The 25,718-nt window shown below is 45.1% G+C and overlaps 2 protein-coding genes across 4 annotated transcripts in view; both read right to left on the bottom strand.

Annotated features, from left to right (window-relative positions):
* Positions 1 to 42: 42 nt before the first annotated feature.
* C26H2orf42 (chromosome 26 C2orf42 homolog) lies at positions 43 to 15,472 on the bottom strand. Its single transcript, XM_037886518.2, has 8 exons — positions 14,629 to 15,472; positions 11,749 to 11,859; positions 11,305 to 11,409; positions 7,761 to 7,865; positions 5,703 to 5,810; positions 2,770 to 2,870; positions 1,760 to 1,922; positions 43 to 718 (listed from the first exon to the last, which is right to left on the bottom strand). The coding sequence occupies exons 1-8, from the start codon at positions 15,470 to 15,472 to the stop codon at positions 510 to 512; spliced, it is 1,746 nt and encodes a 581-aa protein (XP_037742446.1). The 3' UTR covers positions 43 to 509.
* Positions 11,769 to 25,718, bottom strand: part of TIA1 (TIA1 cytotoxic granule associated RNA binding protein) — a 38,250-nt gene continuing 24,300 nt past the window's right edge. The window contains exons 13-15 of one of the 3 annotated variants that reach the window (XR_006287604.1): positions 24,816 to 24,912; positions 23,033 to 23,294; positions 11,769 to 11,859 (exon numbers count right to left, since the gene is read on the bottom strand). Coding sequence is in view for 1 of the 3 variants with exons in the window: in XM_043536491.1 (XP_043392426.1) it covers positions 15,433 to 15,463 (31 nt within the window). In the remaining 2 variants the exon portion in view is untranslated. Of the gene's footprint in view, positions 11,860 to 15,324; positions 15,464 to 23,032; positions 24,913 to 25,718 lie in introns of those variants that run through there. The other 2 variants (XR_006287603.1, XM_043536491.1) reach the window with 2 other exon arrangements.

Here is a 25,718-nt window from a genome sequence, read left to right as displayed (position 1 = left end):
ATTGCCTTCCTCCCGCCAAAAGAGGTTGAAATCAAAAAGCAGCACCGTTTTCCAGTGTGCTTTATTTAAAAAAAATATTTTAAAGTACGGCATAAAATCAGACACTGCCATGATGGTTCATGTAGTGACACAAGGACCTAACTCCCTTCGTAATATACTGTCTTCTCCCAGCTGTGAGCTGTGGAATAAGTCTGTTTTCAAGGGGGAAGTGACAGAAAGGAACTACACCCCAAAGGTTTCAATGCATCCTGGTGAATGGGAATGCAGAGGTGTGTTCAGTTTGAGTGAAGACTACATGTAAAGCAGCATCAAAATATGCTATTTAGAGAGCAGGTGAGGTGTTTTTCGTCTAGTGTAGGTCCCGTGGCTATTTAGAAATCAGAAAACTTCAGATTTACAGAGCAGTTCAGTACGGAACCCCGTACAAGTTCAATGCTAATAGTGCCCCGGGCAGAGAGGCCACGGAGCAGGGCTGTGCAAACTTAGCTGGAGAGGGGCTGTGTGTTAGGTCAAGGAAAGGTGATGGTGGTTAGAGGGGTTAGCTCCAGGGTCTGTTCTAGTGAAGGGCGTTGCTCCTGGTATTCAGTGGTATGTCCATTCCTGTGATGGCCATATTCAAACTTAATCCTCAGCTCACCAATCTTGGACTGGGGTAAAATATCCGGGATCCACTCAATAGTGAAAGGTGTCGGTTCCTTCTGATCAGGTGATGTGTTGCCTGGGGGGAAAAGAAGCAAGAGGCGGTAGCATGTCAGCTGTATCACTCTAACAATGTATTAGACGGAGGTAATAAAATGACCTCACATACAGGGCTGGTTAAAACTAGGCTGAAAATTAAGGATGAGTAGCTGTGGGTGTAACTGGTCCTTTAGATGGCCAAGTACCCAATCTGTGGGCACACCCAGGCTGCCCAAATGGCATTAATTGTGCCATAATGACAACTGCTTAAAAAATAAATCCCACAAACGCTGGCTCAAAGCAGAATTCCTGGCCGTTTCTGCCACAGAATTAAATCATGTCACCTGAGGCTCCATGCCCCGCCCCTTCATTAGAATAACACTTGCTTTCTTCCATCCATTGTCTTGTCTGTTAGCTTGTAAGACTTTGCGTGGGACCTGTCTCAGGGCACGATTATACAGCATCAAACACAGTGGGGCCTCTCGGTACTCCCAGGATGTAAAACCAGCCCCATTTTGCAACGAAAGGGTTTTCTCAGAAGTCTTTAACAGAACGATGACACGAGTCATGGAGCTGATAGTATCTGGCACTTGATTTCATCCAACACATTTACAAAGGCAGACAAAGCATCACTAGCCCTGTCTGGGGCCACAGAGAGGTGAGGCGACTTGCTCAGATTCAGGCAGGGTGACATTTATCAGCATGAGGCCTGTACGCTCGTGGAAATAAGTGGTGCATAGATCTTGTGCTGACCCTCTGCACGGATGTGAATTTCACCCACAGAGTCAGTGGCAGAGCTGGGAAATTACCCCGTTCTGTTCACTTCCTCTGAAGCATCTGGCCCTGGCCACTGTCGGAAGACAGGATACTGAGCCAGATGGACCATTGGTCTGACCCAGTATGGCCAGAACTAAGGACTCCTCACACATAAATGAATCCAGGGTGTCCCGTCTGTCCCCCACCATGCTCAGACCACTGGATGACAGTTCTCTCTTTTCTCAAACAAGAGTGGTAGGAACTGGTCAGGAGGTAACAGCTGCTTGGGTTGATTTCACTCTTCTTCCCTCTGTTATAAACTTACCAACTTTGAGGAAGGTTTTGAGTTCCAAAGGCCGGATAATCGGCTGCTTCTCCAGGCGACCGTACGTCTCCGCGATGCTCTCCACCTCAACCTTGGGGCACTTAAACAGCTCGTAGGTCCCATCCCGGTTCTGGATGAAGCTGCGTGTGATTTCCAAGGGCATCTTGCAACAGAAGCCAGGCACAGATGATCAGCAGAGAGCCTTAGGGGCCGTCAACCACCACCAAGCTGTATTTGGAACTGACCCTTAGCCTGCAGGCTCTTGGCAGAGCTGGGGCGTGCAGTCTCAGCTTCACAGGTGCCTGCCAACCACCTCTACAGACCCGGAGAGTGGGGGGTAAGCCCATCTGAGCTTACAGTCCCTGCCCAGTGCTCCAGAAGAGAGAATCCACCACCACCACCACCACCAAAGCCCTTGCTTCTAAGCTGTAGGAGTGATTCTGAGTGTGATCCCAGCTGTGGTAATCAGTTAGTCCCTCTAGCTGAGGCTGGAATATGCTCGCCTGATCCCTGCTCAAATGTTCCCACCGAAGGAACTCTGCCAAATAAAGCTTTCCGCTGCTAGAATCGATTGCAGACTTTCCAGCTCAGAATCACTCCGTTGCAAAGCAATCGAGGGCCCCAATTCTGCAAACTCTACGGGCTAGTCTACGCTATACAGGCTTTGCCAGTATAACTAAACCAGCAGCGCCTCCTAGTGGAGATGCAGTTCTTTTGCAGGTATACTTCAGTCACCTCCCGTCCCCGAATGACACAAGCTATACCAGCAAAACGACAATTGCTGGTATAAGCCGAGTCTACATACAGGCTCCTAAATAACAAAGTCATGCTGATAAAACTTGGTTGCACAGATCTGACTTTACCCAGGTGAGCAGCCCCCATGAACTCATGCGTGTGTTTGCAGGAGCCATGTCTAGCTCCGCCCTCTTTCCTCCCCAGCCTGCTGACCTAACCGACTGGGCTCCACGCTCGGTCTTTAGAGAGGAATCAGGAGAACAAACACGCCTTACCTCAGGAGTGTCAAATATTTGCTTGACCTGCAGGATGTTGGTAATGTGCCAGGTGTATTTGGAGAAGGTACCCAAGGGCAGTGCATCTTTCCGGACAAAAGCTGTGAACAGGAAGACCATATTACAGATGCTGAAACCGTAGGGCCACCGCTGTTCTATATCTGATGGCAAACTAATCTAGTAACAAGAGGAGGGAGGCTATTGCATGGGACACGACCAGCATAGTCGAAAAACGCAATTTAGTTGAAACCAAACCAGTTGGATGATGACGACACTGGATTTCTTCCACTGAAAGGCATTTTAAATGAGAATTTGTTTCAAATTGAAATTTGTTTAATTTGGGTTTAATTAACCACAATTTTGGGACGGGCGGATGTTTGTTAAAAAAAACAAACAGATTTTCACACATAACATTTCATTTTTCCATCCGCTCTAGTCAAGGCTGCTGGGTTCTGTCCCTGGCTCTGCTACTCACTCCGTGTGTGGCCCTAGAAAATAACTTAACTTCCCTATGCCTCGTGTCACTCCCCCGTAAAACAGGGATAGTAACGCTGACTGGCTGTACCTCAAACGGGTGCCCCGAGGCTATAGTTCCAAAGAGGGGCAAAGAAACATATTTCTTACAAGATGTTGGTAAACTTGGAACAAAAAATACCCCTGAAGCCACAAAGATAAAATATGAGGGAGGAGCTGCTGAACTGTAACAAGTCTGGGCACTTGAATATTTGCAACAGCACCATGCTAGGCCATCTTTCTGCTGTGACTAAATGCTTCCACGTATTGTTCCTCCTACTGTTTTCTGTGACGGAACCGCACCTCTGAGGTCAGAAACACAAGCTATATAGCCTGGCCTACAGGGATACTGAAGGAGAATGTAGATGCAATACGCTCCGTGTCTAGGAAACCAAGACAACATTGTTTTGAGGCATCTGTGACGCCCCTGAAACTAGTCTCCTGTTGAGGAAAGAACTGACAAGCAGCGTGATAAATATTTACGAAGAGGGGTTTGCCCTTGAACTATTTCACTTTAACATCTCCAAGTAGTTAGACATGAAAGCAAGCCTCAAACCACGCCTGAGAATTAGGTCAGTGTTATTACCTGTAACTTGGGTGTGATAAACTGATCCACGGAGAGGCCAAGCAACCTGCCCCACGTTCATGCAGCAGAGTTGTGACTAGAGCTTGCTTTTCAGACCCAGTGCCCTGCCATTCGACTGCACTTCCTCCTCTAAACATTGTGGGTGGCTAGAGGTTGGAGGAAGGGACTTAAAAACCTTGCCCATGTAGACAAGACCTACCATTTACACCGGTGTACCCTCTCTGAGGACACTCTTATTGCAGCGTAAGAGCTTTTGTGGTTTAGCTTTTCCCAAACCGCACAAGCTAAACCAGAAAAAGCTGCTCACACATCAGAAGAGAGTGTCCACATGGGAGGTTGTATAGCTTTACATTCACACCTTAGATTATATCGAAAAAGCTTTCCCCACATACACAAGGCCTTAGAGGCAGGGAGGTCATGGCTTCAAATTGGCTGAAGCACCATTGAGACTTTGAGCAAGTCACTTGTCAGACAGTTCCAGGTAACAGGTAAGTTACACTGCTATGTCAGCCAGAATGATTTTCAAAAACCCCGTGCATCGTAAAGTCTTTCCCCTCGTCACCTGATTTACTATTCTCTTCTAATCAAGGCTGAAGGCGAGCGAAGATTCACACACAGATGACACACTACAGGCTACTGCCTCCAATTAAGCATTTTTAAACTAAAAGAGCAGGAAAACAGTATTTACACAGCTGTTACTGCTCCGGATGAATGAACATGGTGTGAAATTCACCCCTCAGCAGAGGGCCAGCACAACACCTCAAGAGAGATTGAAGCCCTTTGATTATGAATGAATTCCTCCCACTGGGCCTAAGGACTGTTAGTATGAATGCAGAGAATAGTCCCTGGAATATATGGAGTATTAATTACACTAATGCGTGTTGCTAGAGGAGATTGTTACCATCTGTCACATCAATAATCCACAGCCTTAAGAATCGTAAATACGCATTGACATAGCAGCTCAGAGTGGCGCCGTCCCAATCTGCGGACTGACCACCAATGGGCACTGACCAAGTGGACTGGATTGGAAAGCCACCACTGGCCTTATGTCTGGAAAAGTTATAACCATGTAACTGTAACCATTCCACTGGCCTTATTACAGGGTCACAGCGAGTTTGTGTTGTAACCTTTCACCTCCTGGCTTTGGAGGTTTGAAGTCAGGTTGATACTTAAAAAAAAAAAAAAAAGGTAAATACACGATTTTTAAAGTGAGCGTCAAGTTGATGTGAGGAATTGCCTGGCCCTGCAGTCTGGCCTCCTCTATTCAAAGTACAGGGACAACATGGGCAGTGCAAAGCCTCCCGCACGCTGCCCAGCCACTGTGCTCCACTCTTGAGCTGCAGTGAGCACCTCTACAAGGAGGAGGGGAGGTGGCGTCTGTCTCTGTGGCCCATTCAGTCTTTAGCCTTTCTGCTGGGGCTGGCTGCAGAGATGTCACTTAGTGCCCAGAGGCATGATGGATTTTAGTGAGGTGGGTGGACACTTATACATTGGGAACTGGACAGTCAACTAATTTTACAGACATCAGGTAGCCACGAGTGACTTTTGCTCACTGCTGACCTGAGACAGGTGATCTAGGCTCCATATCCCACCACCAATCCCCAGAGATATCCAGTGGTCCTTTCATTTTCTTTGTAACCTGGAGGAATCACCACGCATCGCAGCCCGGCCAACAGCGTACCCCCAACCTCACCCATAACTTTTTATACCTCACACTCCCAATGCATGGCCCCAAAACACTAAACTAGACAGATTTTTGCATGGAAATCACCAGAGATTACCCAGTGTTCAGATTTCCAAAGGTTTGCGCTTATGAGATCATAAGATCTTGTACCTGTAGTGGAATTAGGCAGCCGTTTCTTTGTGCTTCCTATGGAAATCCTCTGCTGCAGGGCATCGAAGAATGACTGAGGTATATGGAACACCAGTGGCTCTGGTTTGCCTGCACAATAAACCAAGAAGGTTTTAGAGGAGAGAAAAAAGGAGCAGTTTGACTGGAAACAGGTGGTATGGGACATGATATTAATAAATATTCTTAAGTGCTTCTACAAGGATTTGGTCACACTAGCACAAGAGGTAATCAGTTTTGTTTTCCCTTTAAGGTCTTGTCAGATCTCACAAGCTAGGCAGGGTCAGGACTGGTCAGTAAATGGGTCCCACTTTACAATAAGATTCCCTTTACAAATGGTTTATAAAAAGTTCATAAATGATTAACAGGTGTAATAAACAGTTAATCAATAGCTGTAGAGTCCAAAAAGTTGCTTATAACCAACTACAATACCTTCTACTGATGGACTTTTGTACCCATCCATAGCACCTTCCACCCACACCCGTAGCATGCTTCTAACACCATTTTATGAACCCATGTACCAAGTGTGAACAGCAAACGGTTGTAAAGGACTTTGAGACCGCTCTGAATGAAATGCACTAGACTGAAGTGACCTAGTTCTCATTAACGTTTGCTGTAGCAGACCCTGACTAGCCAGGGTGCATCCCCACAATATGGCAACAGTGGAGACGTACAGCCTACACATGAGGTGCCAGTAAGGGATTTTTGTTTTAAAAAACCTAGAACGCCTGCGAGCCGGAGGAAGTTATTCAGCCAGTGGATCGTCTCACAAAACCTGCGCCAAGGCAGATCATTCACCCAGCCCCACCCAGACTTTTCAGCAAGAAACTCAGCGATAAGGTTGGCATTCCCTGCACCTGAATCTCCCGAGTGCTGGAAAATCTTTGGTTGCCAAAGGTCACAATGTTTAAGATCCCAAATCATGAATGGTTAGATTGTCCCGAGTGCTTCCACAGCAAAGCACCCCACTGCCCTGCACAGCCAATAAGGCCTACCTAGATTTTGGGTCCAGGTTAGGTGCAGAGCATATCCCTGTGAGCACATGGCTGGGGCGAGGACAGAGAAGAGCTAGGACTGGGTGGAGCTTTGGCTCAGCTCTACCCGGTGCCAGGTGTCAGAGGAACCGCTAAATGCACCCTTGTAAGGACTGCAACAGCAGCTTTCTTTATTCCAGACACACCTCCTAGAACAAGAGGGGAGCAGGGGAGGAGTCTCCACGGCACAATGCATCCTGAGGCACTGCAGCTAATGCACCACCCTTTGCCTAAAGGCACAATCTAGCCTTAAGGGCAAAACTCATCCCAGTGCAAAAAGCCAGCACAAAGCCTTGTGCAACGACTCAGACCACGTTTGATGTTTACAGCCGTGGTTCTCAACTAGGGGTACACAGAGGTTTTCCAAGGGGTACTCAACTCATTTAGATCAGTGTTTCTCAACCTGGGGGATTGTGACTCCCCGGGGAGGTGGGGGGTGTCATAGGATGGGTTTAGGGGAATCGCAAGTGCAGGGCTGGCGTTAGGGGGTGGCAAGCAGGGCAGTTACCCAGGGCTTCATGTCACAGGGACCCCCGCGAAGCTACGTTACATGCTTCAGCCTCGGGCAGTGGGGTCTGGGCTTCAGACAAGGCTCACAAGTGAAAAACAGGCTCAAGTATCACACTGAAATGTAAGTACAATATTTATATTCCAGCTGATTTATAATTATATGGTAAAAAGGAGAAAGTCAGCAATTTTTCAGTAACTGTGCTGTGACGCTTTTGTATATTTGTGTCTGATTTTGTAAGCAAGTAGCTTTAAAGCGAGGTGAAACTTGGGGTACGCAAAACCAATCAGACTCCCGAAAGGGGGACAGTAATCTGGAAAGTTTGAGAACCACTGGTTTACAAAGAGAATCAAGACTGAAGAAAATCGAATTAAATGCTTGCCCCACCCCAAGCCACATGCTCTTCTCTCTTTGACCCAGCAGATAGTTCAAACTGATCACAACTTCTGCTGCTTAACTAGCAACAAGACAAGATTCTAGGCTCTCCCATACAACACTTACCATCAAATTGGTAATGCATGGTTTGATGGATGCGTTCGGTGACACTGGCCAGCCATTCTTGGAAGGACAAGGTCACCTGTGACTCATCCAGCAGCTGATTACAGGCTAAAAGAAAAGGAAACCCTTCATCAAATACAAATGCTCTCTTTAAACAGAGTGGATAAGCATTCTTCACTTCCACAATGCTGTTCCCAAAGGAAACAATAAGCAGCGAAAGGCCAGATATATGCTGGATTCACACCAGAAGCTCTCTGTGTGCATACATATATATCAAAGTATATTCAGCATTACATTTATCAGACAGTTTCCAGAACTTGATGCCCTTCACTAAATGCAAAGCAGAAATACAGGGTACACAGTATATAAGAGCAATGAATAGCAGTGTTTCTGCTGTGATGAAGAAGACATTGTTTCCATTACACATCTCATTTTCAGGGGTTTATAACTACAGTTGAGTGAATGGTTTCTGACTAATTGTTTTTTTGCTGAAAAATGCATTTTCGGGGTCTAAAACTGTTTCTGAATTTGACGAATAGCCTTGGCTGGGGAAGAAAATTCAAAAGAGTTGAAACATTCTGTTTCAACAGGTTCATTTCAAGCCCGAATTTAAAATCAAAATGTTGTCAGCTTTAAAAAACAAACAAACTTTTGTTTTTAAGGTGAAAAACGCCCAAATCAAAACAAAGAACTCAAAAAGCATTGGTGTTGGTTGACTCAAAACATTTTGGGTCAATTTGATGAAAAAATTCACTTTGTTTCCAGTCGAACCAGATTTCTTCTTCAGATTTTTTGGGGCAGCTCCCAACCTAAAAAGCCATTATTCACTCAGCTCTACAATTAAAAGTCATTGGGGCCCGACAGTTGGCATGCACTGCCAAGTGTTTGTGTAACTTACACACACACACCCCTGCAACCTTACACCTTATTTTCAGAAGTGTTGAGCTCCCTCAACTCAGTGGGAGCTGCAGGTGCTCAGCTCCACAGGAAAATCAGGCCTTTCATATTGCGTATGAACTTTCATATAAACTATATCCCAAAATGAGAGTCGGAACTCAAACCGGCACAGACTTGCAGGTGTGGTTCATTTTACATGCTGTGAGAAATTGTATTGAAGTCTGTGGAACTATACACAGGGCATAAAGTTAGGCAAGCAAGTAAGTATTTGCAGGATTGGGGACATAGTTACATTTTGCTTAACTAAATCCTCCCTGAAATGTCAACTGGCTATGGTGCTTTTTGCTTCTAAATGTCCTAAATGGCTGCGTAGTGTCACTGTGTGCTATTAAACAAACCGCTATAGCCAATCCAGAGTTGAAAGTACTTTCAGTAAAGGGTAAGCAGCTGTTATGAGCTGAGAGAAACCTTGTTACGGGATGAGTTAAAAACCCCATTGAGATTGATAGGTGCAAACTCACACTTCAGTCAACATAACTGTAAGCATAAGCCTCCACCTAAGACAAAAAGTGTGTGTGAACCTGCCCAATGACTCCTATTTTGGCTGAGTATTGTTTCGGGGGCGGGGGGCGAGATGAGAGAACTGAGAACGGACAAAGGCAGAGGCAAAAAGCAGGATAACCAACTAGGAGCCTGTATGAACAGTGTGACCCTAGAAAAAGCTAGAGAGAGTGTTTTTGGGTCTACTGTTGGCCCAAGAGGCTTGAGGACTAGAAGCTAAGAAACTGCTCCTTTTGTTCTTGGTTCCTCTTGCATTCACAGGAGCAGGGCTTTGTTCATTCCTTGTGAATAAACATGACTGCATCAGAAAAAACAGCAGACTTCATCAATGTCTATTTCCAACTGGAACATTCCCAGGGCCCTGAAATCTAAGTAGCCGATCGGGTTAAAAATGGACAAACTCCTCTTACTACTGCTCGTAATCCCATTGGACTGTAGCAGGATCAGGCCCCAAAATAAGAAAAAGTAAGATGCACAGACAAGGAACAAAGATATTTTCAGCTGAGAGTTGATGAGATACAAGAGGGAGTCAGAGATTGCAATAACTGCTTTGAAGCAGAGAAAAGGAAAACTGATTTGTTCAGTCTTTAGCTCTTTCCTAGAAAAAGTAATGAGAGAAGAGTGCTAAGAAAAATCTAACAAACCACTGGCAATCATGAGTTTCAGGTGAATAAGGAAAATGAGTAAACAGGAAAAAAAAAGTTTATTTTATAAGACCCTGATCCAAATACCATTAATGTCAATGGAAAGGCTCTCTCAGGTTTCCATGGGAATTGGATTGAGCTTTAAATCCCTAAGTATCTATCATGGTAAACAGAAATAATCCTAAATATATAGAGAAATAAGCGAGCCTACAATGAAACAGTTCTAAAACATACATGTATAAATACCTCAAAGAAAGCCAGGAGTTATTTGAGTTAGTGGCGTTTGCGCTTGGTGTGTCCCCAGCCAGAACGACAGTGTTGGCTCTCCCTTACTTAAATTACACTGGTGTAGCTCTGCTGGATTTGATGCAATTATACCGGTGTTACTCAGGAGTAAAGGGGAAGAGAATCAGGGCCCCGGGCTTTAGAAGAACAGGAGACAGAACCTGGCTTGTCTTTTTGCACAAATATTTGCCACCCGGTGGTTGTAAAATGCATCTGTTCACTGATTCTGACAAAGAATCATCTCACACAAACATGCAGCTGGGAGACGCCACAAAGACAGTGACAAAGGCCAGAATAAAAGCTCAAGTCAGTTTTCTATTCCTGTTTGGCCAAACTGTTCAGTTTCATCTTAAACCATTTTTTATTTTAGATTAACACAACACTATCCCCTTCACAAATGCTTTTTTTTTTTAAACTCGGAATGAGAAGGAACAAACCCTAGCAGTTACACAAGAGAGTGAGTCAGCACCATCTTTCAGACAGACACTGGTATTCAGGTGTATAATTTTGCCAATATGCAGGAGGAATTACAGAAGAGCAGCACAGAACCATCAGTTGCAATAGATTCATAGATACTAAAGTCAGAAGGGACCATTATGATCATCTAGTCCGACCTCCTGCACAATGCAGGCCTCAGAATCTTACCCACCCACTCCTGCGAAAAACCTCTCACCTATGTCTGAGCTACTGAAGTCCTCAAATCGCGATTTAAAGACTTCAAGGAGCAGAGAATCCTCCAGCAAGTGACCCGTGCCCCATGCTACAGAGGAAGGCGAAAAACCTCCAGGGCCTCTTCCAATCTGCCCTGGATGAAAATTCCTTCCTGACCCCAAATATGGCGATCAGCTAAACCCTGAGCATATGAGCAAGATTCACCAGCCAGATACCCAGGAAAGAATTCTCTGTAGTAACTCAGATCCCACCCCATCTAACATCCCATCACAGGCCATTGGAAATATAGGGTCTGATTTTCATCTCACTCCATTGCAAACCTGGAGTTATTCCAATGGAGTTACATCAGCGTAGGTGAGAGGAGAATCAGGCCCATAATGTTTCTTTCATGGCCCTTGGTTTGCAGCATTTTTCCCCACTCACTAGGTATTTTTGTATTTCTGCTGCTCTTATGGCTGAGTGAAAGAGACCGCAGAAATGAAACTTACCTTGCCTTTTTAGTGAAGATGCAACAGCTGGCTTTTTCAATCCGCTTTTCCTCAGATTGCAGTTGGCCGGATCTTGAGCCAGGAGTGGGCTATTTCCTTGGGTACCTTAGGTTCAATTTAAAAAAGCTTTAGTTTCCAGGCTTTAGCAACATATTCTTTGTAACCTGCAGAGCTAGAATAGTCGCTTCTGATAGTCAAGTTTAACAACTGAGATACCCAGGGGCTCCATCCTTGCACAGGGATGGAATGGACGAGGTGCTTTCCACCTCTAACAACCAGCACCTCACGTGCACTCAGAGACAAGACAGAGGAAACATCTAGTTTCATTGAATCCCGTTAAAAAATCATAGGCTGGTTAGAAGATTCAAATATTCCTCCAAATCAACCATGACCTGATCCAACACCCACTGAAACCCCTATTAAAGAACTGAAATGGTCCCTTACCAGATGCTTCATCTTTTTTCCTCTTTTTTGACTTGGAAGCAGTGGGCTCGCCAGCCTGCACGGTGGATTCAGGATGGCAAACTAACTGGGGCACTATGATCCCTTTGAGACCTGGAAAAAACAACCGCTGAGTCTTTATAACGAATCAATTATAACTAAGCGCAAGGTTAAGGCAACATTCTGGCCCCGATCCTGGAGACATGTATGTGCATGCTTAAATTGACAGACATGCACAATCCAACTAAACTCAGTGGGGCTACCCATGTGTGAGGTCCCTCACCTGAAAGTGCAAGATCTAAACTTAGTCTGTACTTCAAACGTCCCCAGCTTTGTTCATTTCTAACCATTTCTCCCTCTCCACGTTTGGGGCCTGTTTCTGCAAATCCTTCCTCACCACACAAGTAAGGATCTCGGACTGTCAATAAGCCACATACCCAGAGTTCAGCTACGCTGAGTTACAGGTGTGAAAAAAATAAGTAGCAACTTTTAGAGTGAGAAAAGAGCTTCTTTCCCATGTGTACACAACTGTAAGAATTAGAAAAACAAATGGGAAAATCAAAAGGAATACAGACATGGATAAGATGTCAGTGTGAGCTTGGGTCTCCATTGCCTCTGTGTGCAGCGGCTTTTCCTTCAATATTAGCGATCCTAACTAATATCAAACCACAACACACTTCTGTACGGCTGGCACAACAGCTCCCGTATTCAAGGCAAGATTAATTCACTCCCAATGCAAACAGGGACAACTCTGACTCCAGTAGGAACGGTACATGCTTGCACCAGGGTTAGCTCATTCCAAAACATTTGGCTGAAAGGATTGCTTTGTAATTTAAGAGGTAAAGAACTCAATAGACCAATTTCTCTCATGGGGTAGCGCCACCAGGTTAAATGGTGTTACATGAGAGATTAACCTGGCCCAGTATGTACTCCTTGGCAAAGTGGTGGTGGAAATGGACATGGTAACAGCTGAACAATAACCATAATACCTTGCACTTCTTTACCACTTCTCACCCAAAGATCTCAAAGCACTTCACTAGTTAAGCCCCAAAAGTTATTAGGTATTATCAGTTCTATTTTATAGATGGGGAAAGTGAGGCACTGATGGGTTAAGTGACTTGCCTCGGGTCACACAGCAAGTCAGCAGCAGCGTTAATGCGTGTTAATATACTTTGGCCAGTTAGAGCCTGGTTCTGATCATACACCAATTTCACAGCACCCAGCAGAATGCGACCTTGATCCGTTACTGGGGCTCTCCCCTGCTCCCCAGTACAAACAATAATTTACACTGGTGTAGCGCCAATGCCTGATCTTAATTACACTGGCATAAATCAGAATTAGTCCCGTAGGGCCAACATTTTTAAAGGTATTTAGGAACCTAAATTCAGTAAAGGTATTTATGCTTGGTGTCAACTGGAATTTTCAAGAGCACCTTGGTGCCTAACTCCCTAGGTCTACCTTTAGGTCCCTAAATAGCTAGCAAAATCAAGCCCTTAATGTTCACATAGCCAATTTGGTTTTGCTAGACGTTGGAAATAATTTCCCTAATTAGTTTACTCAGCTTCCACACAAGTGTTCTTTTATTAGTCCAAAGGCCACTTGATGTAGATTACATCCAAAATTACCCCCTTTTACTCTATGTCCAGTTAGAAGCATTAGCCAAATACTCACAACAGTATACCTTGGGAGATATATTCACGTCACGGCATGACTCCAGAAGGGGAAAGAATAGCTCTGACAAAGAAACCCCTCAAACCTTGCCTTTTATACACTATAATAGACAAATGACATTATTGCTGGTTACTGCACCTTAGCTAAACCCACAAGGGGCAGTTTGGGGCTGAATTTTGTCCTTCCCCCTCCACTGAAGACAAGATGAACCTCATCAAGGTTTTCTGTCCAATTAAGCGTGTTGTCTTTATTTTTATTATCTCAAGCCAAACCTTAAAGAAGATAACCTTGATATTTCAGGGGTCACTACCGAGTAAACACAAACAATCCTTTCCCATCATCTCTTCTTCTGGCCACATACTTTGGGCTTATCACTTGTGCTAACATCCAAACGTAGGTTAAAACTGTCGTTCATCCAGGCCCAATGTAGGTCTATATTCCTACCCTACTGAAATTTTTTTAACTTCTCACAAACCAGGCATCCTTCCCTGCAAAATAAAGAACTCATCCACTCTAAACCAGGCGAGTAAGGAGCTTTCAGAGGCCGCGAGAATAGATTCTTTCAAAGCTGTATTTAAGCAGGGTTGATTAGACAGTCATCTCTTAACATACACCACTTAAAGACCCAAATCCACCTCCCTACCCAAAAAACCCCTTTAAAACCCATTAGTCTTGTGTACCCCTCACCCCTGAATGGAGAGATGCTCCCTCCCAGTTTAGCTACCCCAAGAGAAACTCTTGTCTGCCTCCCACTCCTGGGTTCTTGATTTTCTTCCACATAAGGCAGCCCAGTAATGATCCACTGTGTTACTGCCTCTGATTCAGTACTCCCACCCAGACCATCCACATAAAGTTTCTGCTTCCTCTTCTAAAGTAAGTTGCTTACATGGGGATGAGGTGAGTAATCAAGCCCGGGGTGGGGGAGGTGGGAAGGGGGCGATAGCCCCCTATGGTTCTGATCTGCTGCAGGCCACATTTGTTTTCTGAGACGGAGACAGAAATGCTCTGTGGCAGGCATGGTTTAGCAGTCGTCAGATGGGGGAATGGACAGCAGCTTTCAGGCAATCCATCCTCATGCAGACACTACCCATCAGTTGGAATATTGCTCACCAAACCCTGGGCTCTCTCATTCCCACTCACCCCCATCTTTTTTCGCTCGCTTCGTCATTCTAAACCTCCCTGCAGGCCCACGCCTGCCCTAGCCCCGCTTACCGCTGGAATCGTAACTCAGGAAGTCCGAGAACTCCTGCGCCAGGGTCTCATCACTGGCAAAGGCAGAGATGCAGGCGAAGAAGTGAATGCATCTCTGTGCGGCCTCTTCCTTGGCAGAGCTGGCCTTGCTGGATTTCAGAGTCTGGCATGAGCAGAGAAATCTGTGCTCTGGCACATTCTTACTGCTCATCTTCTGAGCAAAGGAGGCGTGGAGATACCCCAAGCTGTGCTTCTGACTGGCCTTGCACTTCACTACCAGGATGTTCTTGGTAATCCTTTGCACCAGGGGGCCGGTGGGCTCCGTTGCCAGCTGCCAGATGGTTTGCTTCGTTTCGGGGGAGGCCTGCATGGAGTTTAAGATGGAGCTTTTCAAGGTCAAAGGGGTGGCCTCGGTCTGACAGTTCACAGCCAGCTTGATGTGCTGGCACTGGTTTTCCACCACGCCTTGAGTGGCTGCCTTCAAACACGAAGGGACGTAGCAGCGCCCAGAGCTGAGCTGCGTGATGATGGTTCCATCCACAGTCTGGATGGTTGTCTCTGAAACCCCCAGCTCCACAAAGCACCGGTAGTCTGGCCCCCTGTCTCTCTGCCGTACCGAGTAGATCTGCAGATCCGAGCCCGTGATGATCTTCACGGCGTCGACGCCGGGCTGCTTCCGAGCGCCGTAGCGGAAGATCGTCCCGCAGGTTTTGTTCTTGCAGCTCAGCCCTCGGGTGCCGTTGTAAGTGCCGCACCGGGGACATTTCCTTATTCCCCTGAGCGTAGCTTTTCCCAAGTCCGATAAGAAAGCTGGGACTTTAGTCCTCACTGAGTTCGGGTCCATCCTCGAGGGAGCCTGAAACATCAGAGAAGTCAAGAACTCAGTCAAACTGGATCTCCTGCTTCGCTCCCTTGCTGCTCATATTATGATAATTTGTATTACAATCGCACCCAGAGGCCCCAATGGGGCTCAATGCCCCAGTGTCCTAGGAGCTGTACAAACACATAATGAGACAGCCCCTGCCCTCAGCAGCTCAACAGACAAAGCAGACAAAAGGTGGGACACAGAGGCAGAGAGAGGGGAAGTGACTTGCCCAAAATCACATGACAGGTCAGGGCAGAGCTAGGAACAGAATCTAAGTCTCCCCAGTCTCAGTCTAATGCCCCATCCGCTAGACCATGCTGCGTGTTTCAAATCATTTGAGTATAATAAAGGATTAAAAATTATACTTCAAAGAGCGTCCTTACCTGTGTTGTTCATCACAGCTTCTCTTAATCAAAGAATTGAAAAGAATGTAGGATTAAATCTTCAAGGGGCCCCATAGATCACAGAATCATAGAATATCAGGGTTGGAAGGGACCTCAGGAGGTCATCTAGTCCAACCCCCTGCTCAAAGACGCAGTCAGCCTCATGCATACATAGCCACGTTCCAAGCTGAGAGACTCGGACTGCGTGAAGTGGGGCACTAGTATGGAGCAGCCATCAGCATGTTCGTCACCATGCCATCTAACCCTAAGAGCAGCACTGAAGGCGGGGTGGTGTTTTTGAAGCCATGTCAGGGATCTGGATGCCCTATTGCAGTACATTTCCTTGAGAACTGGGTGTGCAAACCTCTTAGGCAGCTCTGAAAATCTCAGTCACATTGGTTAAAATAGTGGTGGCTGACTGATCCTAGTGTTTCTTTAGCTGGAGGTGATGGGTGGGCGCTCTTTCAAAAAAAGCTCTGGAGAGACAATGCTCTCTCTGTGTGTGTCTCTCTCTCTCTCTCACACACACACACACACACAGCATCATGTTCAATCTATACGCTATTTTAAGTCTCTTCAGTCCAGGAGAAAGTAAAGTTTAAAGACACTTACTATATCAATAGGGCCCTTCATTTTTGGTTTTTATTTTAATTTTTCCCGGGAATTTATCGGTGTTTATTACTACAACAACAAAAAGAGGTGAAAATCAGTAGAAAAATCTATTAATAATTTTTCTGGGTAAATATCAGGGTTTATTTTGGTGGACGGAAGGAGAGGGGAAAAGTATTCAGTGGATGAATGTTTTGATGAATGGAATTTAATGTGGTTTTCTGCAGAACTAAAACAGAACTCAGAACACAATTTCTCCTCTGAGTTTAAGAAAACAATATCGCTCTAATCCCCAAATAAAACTTTTCATTTGAATAAACAGTTTACAGTTGTACACCTAATACTATTAGCCAATAAATATTTACATTTAAGAATTGGGCCACATCACTTGCAGCGCATACACTCAACTCCATCCTTTTCTCCTGGTTTTGTTTTTTTAAAATTTTCCTTGTGTTCCGAAACGCACTCTGATACAGATTTTTGTTTTCTTCCCATTTTAGCGGGTCAGATCTTTAAACCGTTCCCTGTTAACGGCTTGAAATGTGTCCGGGGTGGGCGTGACGGTCGTCAGTACGTTCAGATGCGCCGGCACTTCAGGGCTTGCGTGCGTGCCTGTTTGTTTATTGTGTGTATCTTCTAGCCTGGCTTCCACAGGCAGCTTTGCATAGACACACAGACTAATGTATTCTCGTAATACGATGTAATTCATGCAACATACGTATTTTCCTAATAGAACAAGTTATTTTCTATATGTTTGAATGATACAAAAGTAGGGTGAAAATCGGGGAAAAAAATGAATAGTACTTTTTGTAAAACCCAAGATTTTTTCAGTAAAAATCAGTTTAAACTGAAAACAAAGAAGCCTATATATCCATAATACCGTTGTACCCACCCTGAGGCCTGGTCTACACACAGTTTTTATACTGATATAATTATTTTGATTAGAGGTGTGTGAGTTTTACCAATTATACCCGGAGTTACATAGTTACATCAACATAAAGGAGCCTTATACCAGTATAGCTTATTCCTGTCCCTCTGTCCCATATGGGAAAAAGCTATTCCAGTATAAGCACTTTAATACTGGTATAAATGCATCCACACGAGGAGGGTTGTACTGTATTACTTATCCCCGTATAATGAAAGTGGTATAACTTTTGTGTGTAGACAAGGTCTGAACTTAAAACCCTGATCAGAATGGCATTACAATGATATTCTTACTATGTAGGGATCTCATCTTTCAGCAATAACTCAGACGTAGGTCTGCTAAAGACAAAGAGCCTCCCTCTTCCGGGTGTAAATCAGGAATAACTCCATTGATGTCAATGGAGTTACACAAGTGTTAGAGGCAAATCAGGCCGCACGAGTCAACTCAGAGTTAAGGCTGCAAGGATCAGGGTCTTTATCCCTTGCTAGCAACCTGGGGACTACTTTAAGCACCAGGGCCCAGAGCCTCAAAAGGATAAAGGCATCTAAATGGGATTGCAATGCAGGTATCTGAATATCTTTGATGTTCTGGGCCCAAGGGTCAAATTCTGGCAGGGTTGTCTCAGCTCTTCTAAGGCAGAAACACTGACTTCTATACTGCTTGTTATCAGGGGTCTTTTTAATGTGTCCTTTGAATATATATAAAATCTCCTTTCTCCTCTGCATGGACATAAAAATCCCCCAGCAGCTTTCAACGTGTAAGGGTTTGCTCCAGGCTCATGGCCAAAATCTGCTTACTCCCCACAGCTGCACAGTGAGCTATGCACTGGCTCTCTGTAGGACAGCTGGCCTCCTGCCCGGATGGTAGCCTCCCTTCAAGTGTGAATGCCTTGTTCTTGCCGGTCATGGGGCTGAGAATGAGAGTTCTGCATGTGGCTTGCAGGAAGTGGTCAATGGCAAACTGAATTGGGAGGAGGAAAGGCACATAGAAATGTAAGGGTACGTCCTTAGTGGTTACTAAGAGAGTGTGAGTTAGTTCCATGTGTAGGAGTGAACAGGGGGATGACCTGAAAGAGAAGGGGAATATGAGAGTGGGAAAACAAGATAAAAAAAGTCACTGAGATGAGGGAACAGTTGTGCAGAGCCCTGAAGGTGAAGATATGGGGTGATCGACTATTTTCCACAGTTGATTATAGATATCTGTGGGCATTACAGCTGGAGTTCCCAGCATGCTGGGAAGAGCAGACAAAAAAGTCAACGTTATATACCACAGATTTATAAATCCCATCCCTGCCTCCACCCACACCACCACAACGTTACGCAATAATGCTGCTGACGGTTCCTTCAGAGGAAAAGCAACATAGGATGTAAGTTGTACTCACATCTTCAGCTAAGAATGTCTCATGTGGGCTCTGTGCTTGGGGGGATGGGAAAAGGTCAGATCTGATGCTTTCAAGTCTTCCTGGAATTCTGACCAGTGTCTAGCCTCTAAATTTTAGAGGTGTCATAATAAAGAAGTTCCGTTTGATCTGTTGGTGGCAGACTGTCATGCTGTTGCTGTGAGAGCACAATAGATCCGAGCTGCACAGAGGGTAAGACCTAGGTCTACAATTAATGCAGCAGAAAGTGACCTTTGGAACATACTGGACATCCCAGGAGTAGAATGTATAAGGCTAGGACTTGAATGATGTGGGCTAGGACTTTGGCAAAAGAATGAGAGGACCAAGTGATCTATTGGCTTTTACTATACAAAATGAAAAACTAGGCTAGGAGACTTAGATTTGTATTTATTTATAATTTTGACTGGTAATATCAATGGTTCGTTGTAAGCTTTTTTTATCTATTTAAATTTTTCACAGTTGCAGGAAATTATGTGGGGGGGGAGAGGGGAGGACCAAAATGATTTAATGACAGTAGATGTTGAGATTAAAAGTTAAAGCTTTATAACTGTTAAACACAAATTGTCAACGTCACATGTCAAAATACACAAAATAAATACCCTTAAGTCAAACTCTAGTAAGTTCTCAAATAGTTCTTTTCTTTCTTTGCTTATCTGTACATTCTGATCATCAATGAAAATATTTTTGCATTGACTTCAATGTACAGTGAAATCAACATTTACCCAAAAAAATCTCATCGTTCCAAGTCTAGATATAACCAAAATAACTAGGTCAGAGAACAAGTCCTTACTGAGACCATTAGCAATAGCCCAGCGAACTTTGTAAGAAAACTGAAATCTGCCGATGTTTTGTAGGTGCGAAACACTATGCAATGAGAACTATTCACCTATTTGTGCTCAGAGCTACCTTATGATGGAGCAAAGGATGATATCAATTTATTTCGCAGGATGTGGACCTTGTCATAAGTGTTATTATTTGTTCGTTCAGTGCCAGCAATGTGCACGACAGAAGATGAGACACAAAAGTAAAGCCATTTCCTGCCCCAATGAGCTTCCGATCTAAGCAAGACCGAGTTGACACTGGGAACCAGATGAAGAAATAAGTTGGATGTTTGTTTTTATTTGTGCGGTAATATTGTTGACTCACAAAGAGATGAGTGGTGAGGAAGGATTTTAATGTATGACAGATTCACCCAGGACTGAATGAGACGTTATGGAACTTTGAAGAACAGCTACCAAACATGTACAAACTTGGCTATGTAAAGTAATCCCATAACGTTACAGATTCAGAGGAATCTCTATGTTTTGTTATTTACATGTAAAAACAAAAAAAGCATGTAGCCGATACACAGAGATAATAAGAGTTCAGAAAATACTGGAGAAAAAAATGTCATAGCATTTGAAAGACTCGTTAGTGGGATTATTTGGGTTGGTCTTTGTTCCTTGATTTATATTTAAAAGATGCAGATGAAGAGTATAGAAGTATTATATAAGCAGTGTGTCTGAATGCAGTTGTTTGCTAGGGGTCTTTCCTTCCTTAATCACACAGGGCTTGAATAAAATAAAAAGTTAATTTACAAGCTAGGCTGAACAAATTGATCCAAATCATTTACAGCTTTTAGACCTTTCTAGATTAAGTGAGTCCAAATTTTGCTGCACTGTCAATATGCCAGAAGCCCCAGGGCTGTCCCTATGTAGCATGATCGGGAAGCAGCTTGCATCCAGCCTCTAATACAGAAGGGTGGTTGGTACATCAGATGAGTCACAGCACACACTATCCTAATCCAGCATTCTTCAGGATGAAGTTCCTTTCGCTTTGCCACAATGAATTAATTACACGAACATGACGCAAAAATATTGTTCTCTAACAACCTCTGCACCATCACATCACCAAATATTGAAGAAGCTGTCGTGCAGAATGTTGCGTCATAATATCATGGTAACTCAATGGCTACCCTAGGCATTTCTGGCAAAAAAAAATTCCCACTGTTGCTAACACTGGCGTGCTGGTGTTAACAACAGTAAAGACACTAATGTAGACAAGGGTCCCAGTGTTTTTAAAACCCTATCATTTGGCAGGGGCTCAGATCAGGGTTAGACACGACAATGCTCAAACTGACCGCAGGTGATTTGTCTATCCGCGCTAAAACTATCACAGATCTGCATCACTTTTAACAAAAAATGAGCAAGTTTTGCCAACCCTCCTGCCCCCAAAACCCTTGGGTAGTCACAGCCTCTGATGGTTGGAGGATGTCACATTACAGCACAGGTTGACCTGATAGTGGCATTTCATGGTGATGCCACATCGTGATACAAAGATTTGTGATTTCCCAATGGCAAAGTGTTTTGATGTTTACAATGTAGCAATGATGCACAGAGATTTTGCGAAGTTACCATAAAGATGCAAATTCTGTGTCTTCAAGGCATCATCACATCACTATGCCAAATAATATGACATCACAATACAATGACGCCATGAAGACAATAAAGGACCCACAACCTGGTCACGTGCACCTTTACATCATCGCATCAAGAGGCCAACACTGTGATGTGACACTGATGTCATACTACAGTGACTTCACGGCATCACTTGGTCTACCAAACGCAGCCACATGTGCTGTGGCATCCTTATTTTGCGGTGTCACAGTGACTGCAGAGATGACACAGCACAGTGTCACAAAGGTATGTGTGTCGCAGCACCATGGCTACACCAGTGTCATAGTGACACTGATGACATCACACAAGTGGTATCACAGCACCACGGTTATACTTCTGTGTCACCATGGCACTGTTGACATCACATAAGTGCATGGGCCGCAGCACCATGGTTACACCCCTATGTCACAGCACCATCAATGACATCACATAGGCACATGTGCCGCCACACCATGGTTACACCTCTATGTCACAGCGACATCGATGACATCACATAGGCACATTGAATCATAGAATATCAGGGTTGGAAGGGACCTCAGGAGATCATCTAGTCCAACCCCCTGCTCAAAGCAGGACCAATCCCCAACTAAATCATCCCAGCCAGGGCTTTGTCAAGATGGGCCTTAAAAACTTCTAAGGAAGGAGATTCCACCACCTCCCTAGGTAACGCATTCCAGTGCTTCACCACTCTCCTAGTGAAAAAGTTTTTCCTAATATCCAACCTAAACCTCCCCCACTGCAACTTGAGACCATTACTCCTCGTTCTATCATCTGCTACCACTGAGAACAGTCTAGAGCCATCCTCTTTGGAACCCCCTTTCAGGTAGTTAAAAGCAGCTATCAAATCCCCCCTCATTCTTCTCTTCCGCAGACTAAACAATCCCAGTTCCCTCAGCCTCTCCTCATAAGTCATGTGCTCCAGCCCCCTAATCATTTTTGTTGCCCTCCGCTGGACGCTTTCCAATTTTTCCACATCCTTCTTGTAGTGTGGGGCCCAAAACTGGACACAGTACTCCAGGTGAGGCCTCACCAGTGTCGAATAGAGGGGAACGATCACGTCCCGATCTGCTGACAATGTCCCTATATATACATCCCAAAACGCCGTTGCCAAGAAGGCCAACAAGGGCACACTGTTGACTCCTATCCAGCTTCTCGTCCACTGTAACCCCTAGGTCCTTTTCCGCAGAACTGCTGCCGAGCCATTCGGTCCCTAGTCTGTAGCGGTGCATGGGATTCTTCCATCCTAAGTGCAGGACTCTGCACTTGTCCTCGTTGAACCTCATCAGATTTCTTTTGGCCCAATCCTCCAATTTGTCTAGGTCTCTCTGCATGCATGCGCCGCAGCACCATGGTTACACCTCTATGTCACAGCGACATCGATGACATCACATGGAGGCATGCGCCGCAGCACCATGGTTACCCCGGTTGTGTCACAGCGACATCGATGACATCACATGGAGGCATGCGCCGCAGCACCATGGTTACCCCGGTTGTGTCACAGCGACATCGATGACATCACACAGGCACGTGCGCCGCAGCACCATGGTTACCCCGGTTGTGTCACAGCGACAGCGTCGCTGATGTCACGGGGTGCACGTGATGTCAGGAGGGTGCTTGTGACGGCACCGACGACACACGCTGATGTCACCACCTCTCCCACACCAGGGCCCGGGGAAAGGGGCCTGAGACCCCCCTCCCGCCCCACTATTTCCCAGTAGCCTCTCCGGCCTCCCTGATGTCATTTCCTGTTCCGGGGGGGCCACAGCGGGGCCCCTCCAGAGCGAGACTTCGGCCTCGCGTCGGCCTTACCTGGGCGGCCGCCCCGGGCCCCGGGTCCCAGCCGGGCCGCCTGCGACGGGAGTCAGCGAGCGGCCTCCGCCATGGCTCCTTACAAACGGCCAGCGGGCCTCGGCTGTAACGGCAGTCCCCATTGGTCCGCTGTCCGTCACGTGGTGGGCAGGCTGAGCATGATGGGAGATGTAGTTCCGCCTGGCAGCAGCAGGCCTGCCAGCTCACTTGTAATTGACTAGCGCGCTGGGGTGAGCCTGCTGTGGCTGGAGCTCAGGAATGCCTGGGAGTGTAATTAATCTAATTAATGAATGGGCGTGAATTAGTGTGCCAGTGAGTTAATGGGTGCCAGTGCAATTAGCAAATGAGTGGATGAATGAGCCCCTACGATCAGGGTCCTAACTCCAGAGTATCCCTAAACCAGTGGGTCTCAAACTTTTGCACAGGCGACCCCTTTCACAGAGCAAGCCTCTAAGTGCGACCCCCCTTTATAAATTAAAAACACCTTTTAATATATTTAACACCATTATAAATGCTGGAGGCAATGCAGGATTGAGGCTGACAGCTCACAACCCCCAGTTCGAGAACCCCTGCCCTAAACCTACCAGAGGCTGAGACTAAACAGGGGCTAGGTCACTGGAAATTGTCCTGTTCTGTGCATTAGCCCTGAAGCATCTGACTCCAGTTAGATGACAGGATCCTGGGCTCCATGGACTGACAGCCAGTCTACACTAGGAAGTTCACTGGCATAGCTATGTCTCTCAGGGTGAAATCCACCCCCCTGCCCCCCAAGACACATAGCTATACCACCGGCATAGACAGGGCTAGGCCACTAGAAGAATTATTTCATGAAACTCCCTCCTGCCTTTGGGGGAAGGTGGATTACCTGTGCTAATAGGAGAACCCCTCCCAACAGCAGCTACACTGACACCCTTAAGAGCATTACCACTGTAGCTGTTTAAGTGTAGATGTAACTTTGTCAGTGAGTTAATGGCTGGGAGTGTAACTGAGTGTGAATTAGTAATCATGTTACAGTAGGTGTGCCGAGGTATAGATGTGAATTTGGGCCTGTCTAAACAAGAAAGTTTTACTATTTATATGATGCTGTACCAGCATAATTAAGCCACCTAGCTCTACCGCTATAAAACATCCATGAACACTTGTTCCAGAATAAGTGGCTTTTTGCAATTTAGCTTAATCACCACCACCACATGCTCTTAAGGATATGCAGAGGGGCAGTTATAGTGACATGGGGCTTTAACTTCACACCTTACATGGGTGTAAACTTTCCCTAAAGAGACCAGGATTGCACAAGTTTAGTGAGAGAAACACTCATTAAAAACACTTTCACTTATGTGTTAGTGAATTACACATTCACATTGGACTCAGGGCCAGATCTCCAAAAGCATTTAGGCTCCTAACTGCCATAGATTTCACCTAAATAACGCTGTGAATCTGTGCCTAGGTAGTCACAAGTATTGCCAACCCCAACTATTCAAAAATCATGGCAGGTACTCCTAAAAATCATGAGATTGGCTTAAAACTAAATATCTTAAAAATAAAACGTGTTCTCATTTGACTTCTAATATTTGACGTTTACTAGTACAGCTTGGTCAAGCTTCTCTCAAACACTGAGGGCTAGAATTCCCCCACTCCCCCCCCCAAATGAAAGCTGAGGATTCCAAGAGCTATGGTTTCAAGAAAAACAAAGCAAGACTCCTTGTGAAGTCATGAAAGGCGGCAACAGTGTGACCCTTTCTAAAGCAGTATCACCATGTTGCAGTGTTTAGATTGTGAACATTACATGGGAATGTAGTTTTTTCCTGTACAACTCTCCAATGCATCACTCTCTTCGGCTGGTCCTCAGATATATTGTTATAGGAAGTCATTCACAAAAATTCCTGTGGATAAATGAAGCAACAATTATCCAGCTACACACTTACCTTGCAGGGAGCGGCAAAGCTACTGCACATGTAGGACTGGAACGAAAGTTAAGTTATATTAAGTGGGTAATAGAACATGGCCCTGAGATTTACAAAGGACCAGGGTATGATCAAGAGCCTCTAAGTTCTTATGCTGTTAGAAAAGTTTCAGGTTGAAAAAATTCCTACTTCTAATTCCCCCCAATTACCAAATATTAAAACAGTGTGCCACTGATATATCCCTTTTAGCCAGTGGTGCTGATGAGCTATTTTACTTGCTAGATCCTAGCAGAGAGTCTAGTCTGGTGACAGTCAAACACAGGCCAAATTCTTATTGTCAATGGGAATTATGCCTGCAAAAGGAATGCCAGATCAGCCTCCTCGTATGTGACAAGTTAGTGGTCATCAGTAGTCGCTTGGGCATGCTCGGGACTAAGCATTGTCAGCCAATACCACCTACATGAACAAGGGGATTTAACGTTTTGTGAATACAGAAGCAGAGACTATTAATTGCTTTAAAGTAAATTCTATTACAGATTTTCTACATTGAAATTAGTAAGTAGTGCTCATAAGCTGATTTTAAGTAACCTGGAGAGGAAGGTAAGTGACAGACTGGTTATTTGATTACTTCTGACTCTAAAAAACACCTTGGGGCACTAGAAATACTTAAATTAGTTTATCCACGACCTCTACCCTGGACACATGCACAAACCATTAATTCATTAACAATCCAACTAAAAGCTAACAAATTGTGAAAGTGACATCAAGCTCACACCTTTGGTACG

This window comes from Chelonia mydas, chromosome 26, assembly GCF_015237465.2.
Source record: "Chelonia mydas isolate rCheMyd1 chromosome 26, rCheMyd1.pri.v2, whole genome shotgun sequence".
NCBI lineage: Eukaryota > Metazoa > Chordata > Testudines > Cheloniidae > Chelonia > Chelonia mydas.
The sequence above is the reverse complement of the archived record's forward strand: the minus strand, read 5'-3'. Positions and strand labels throughout refer to the sequence as shown.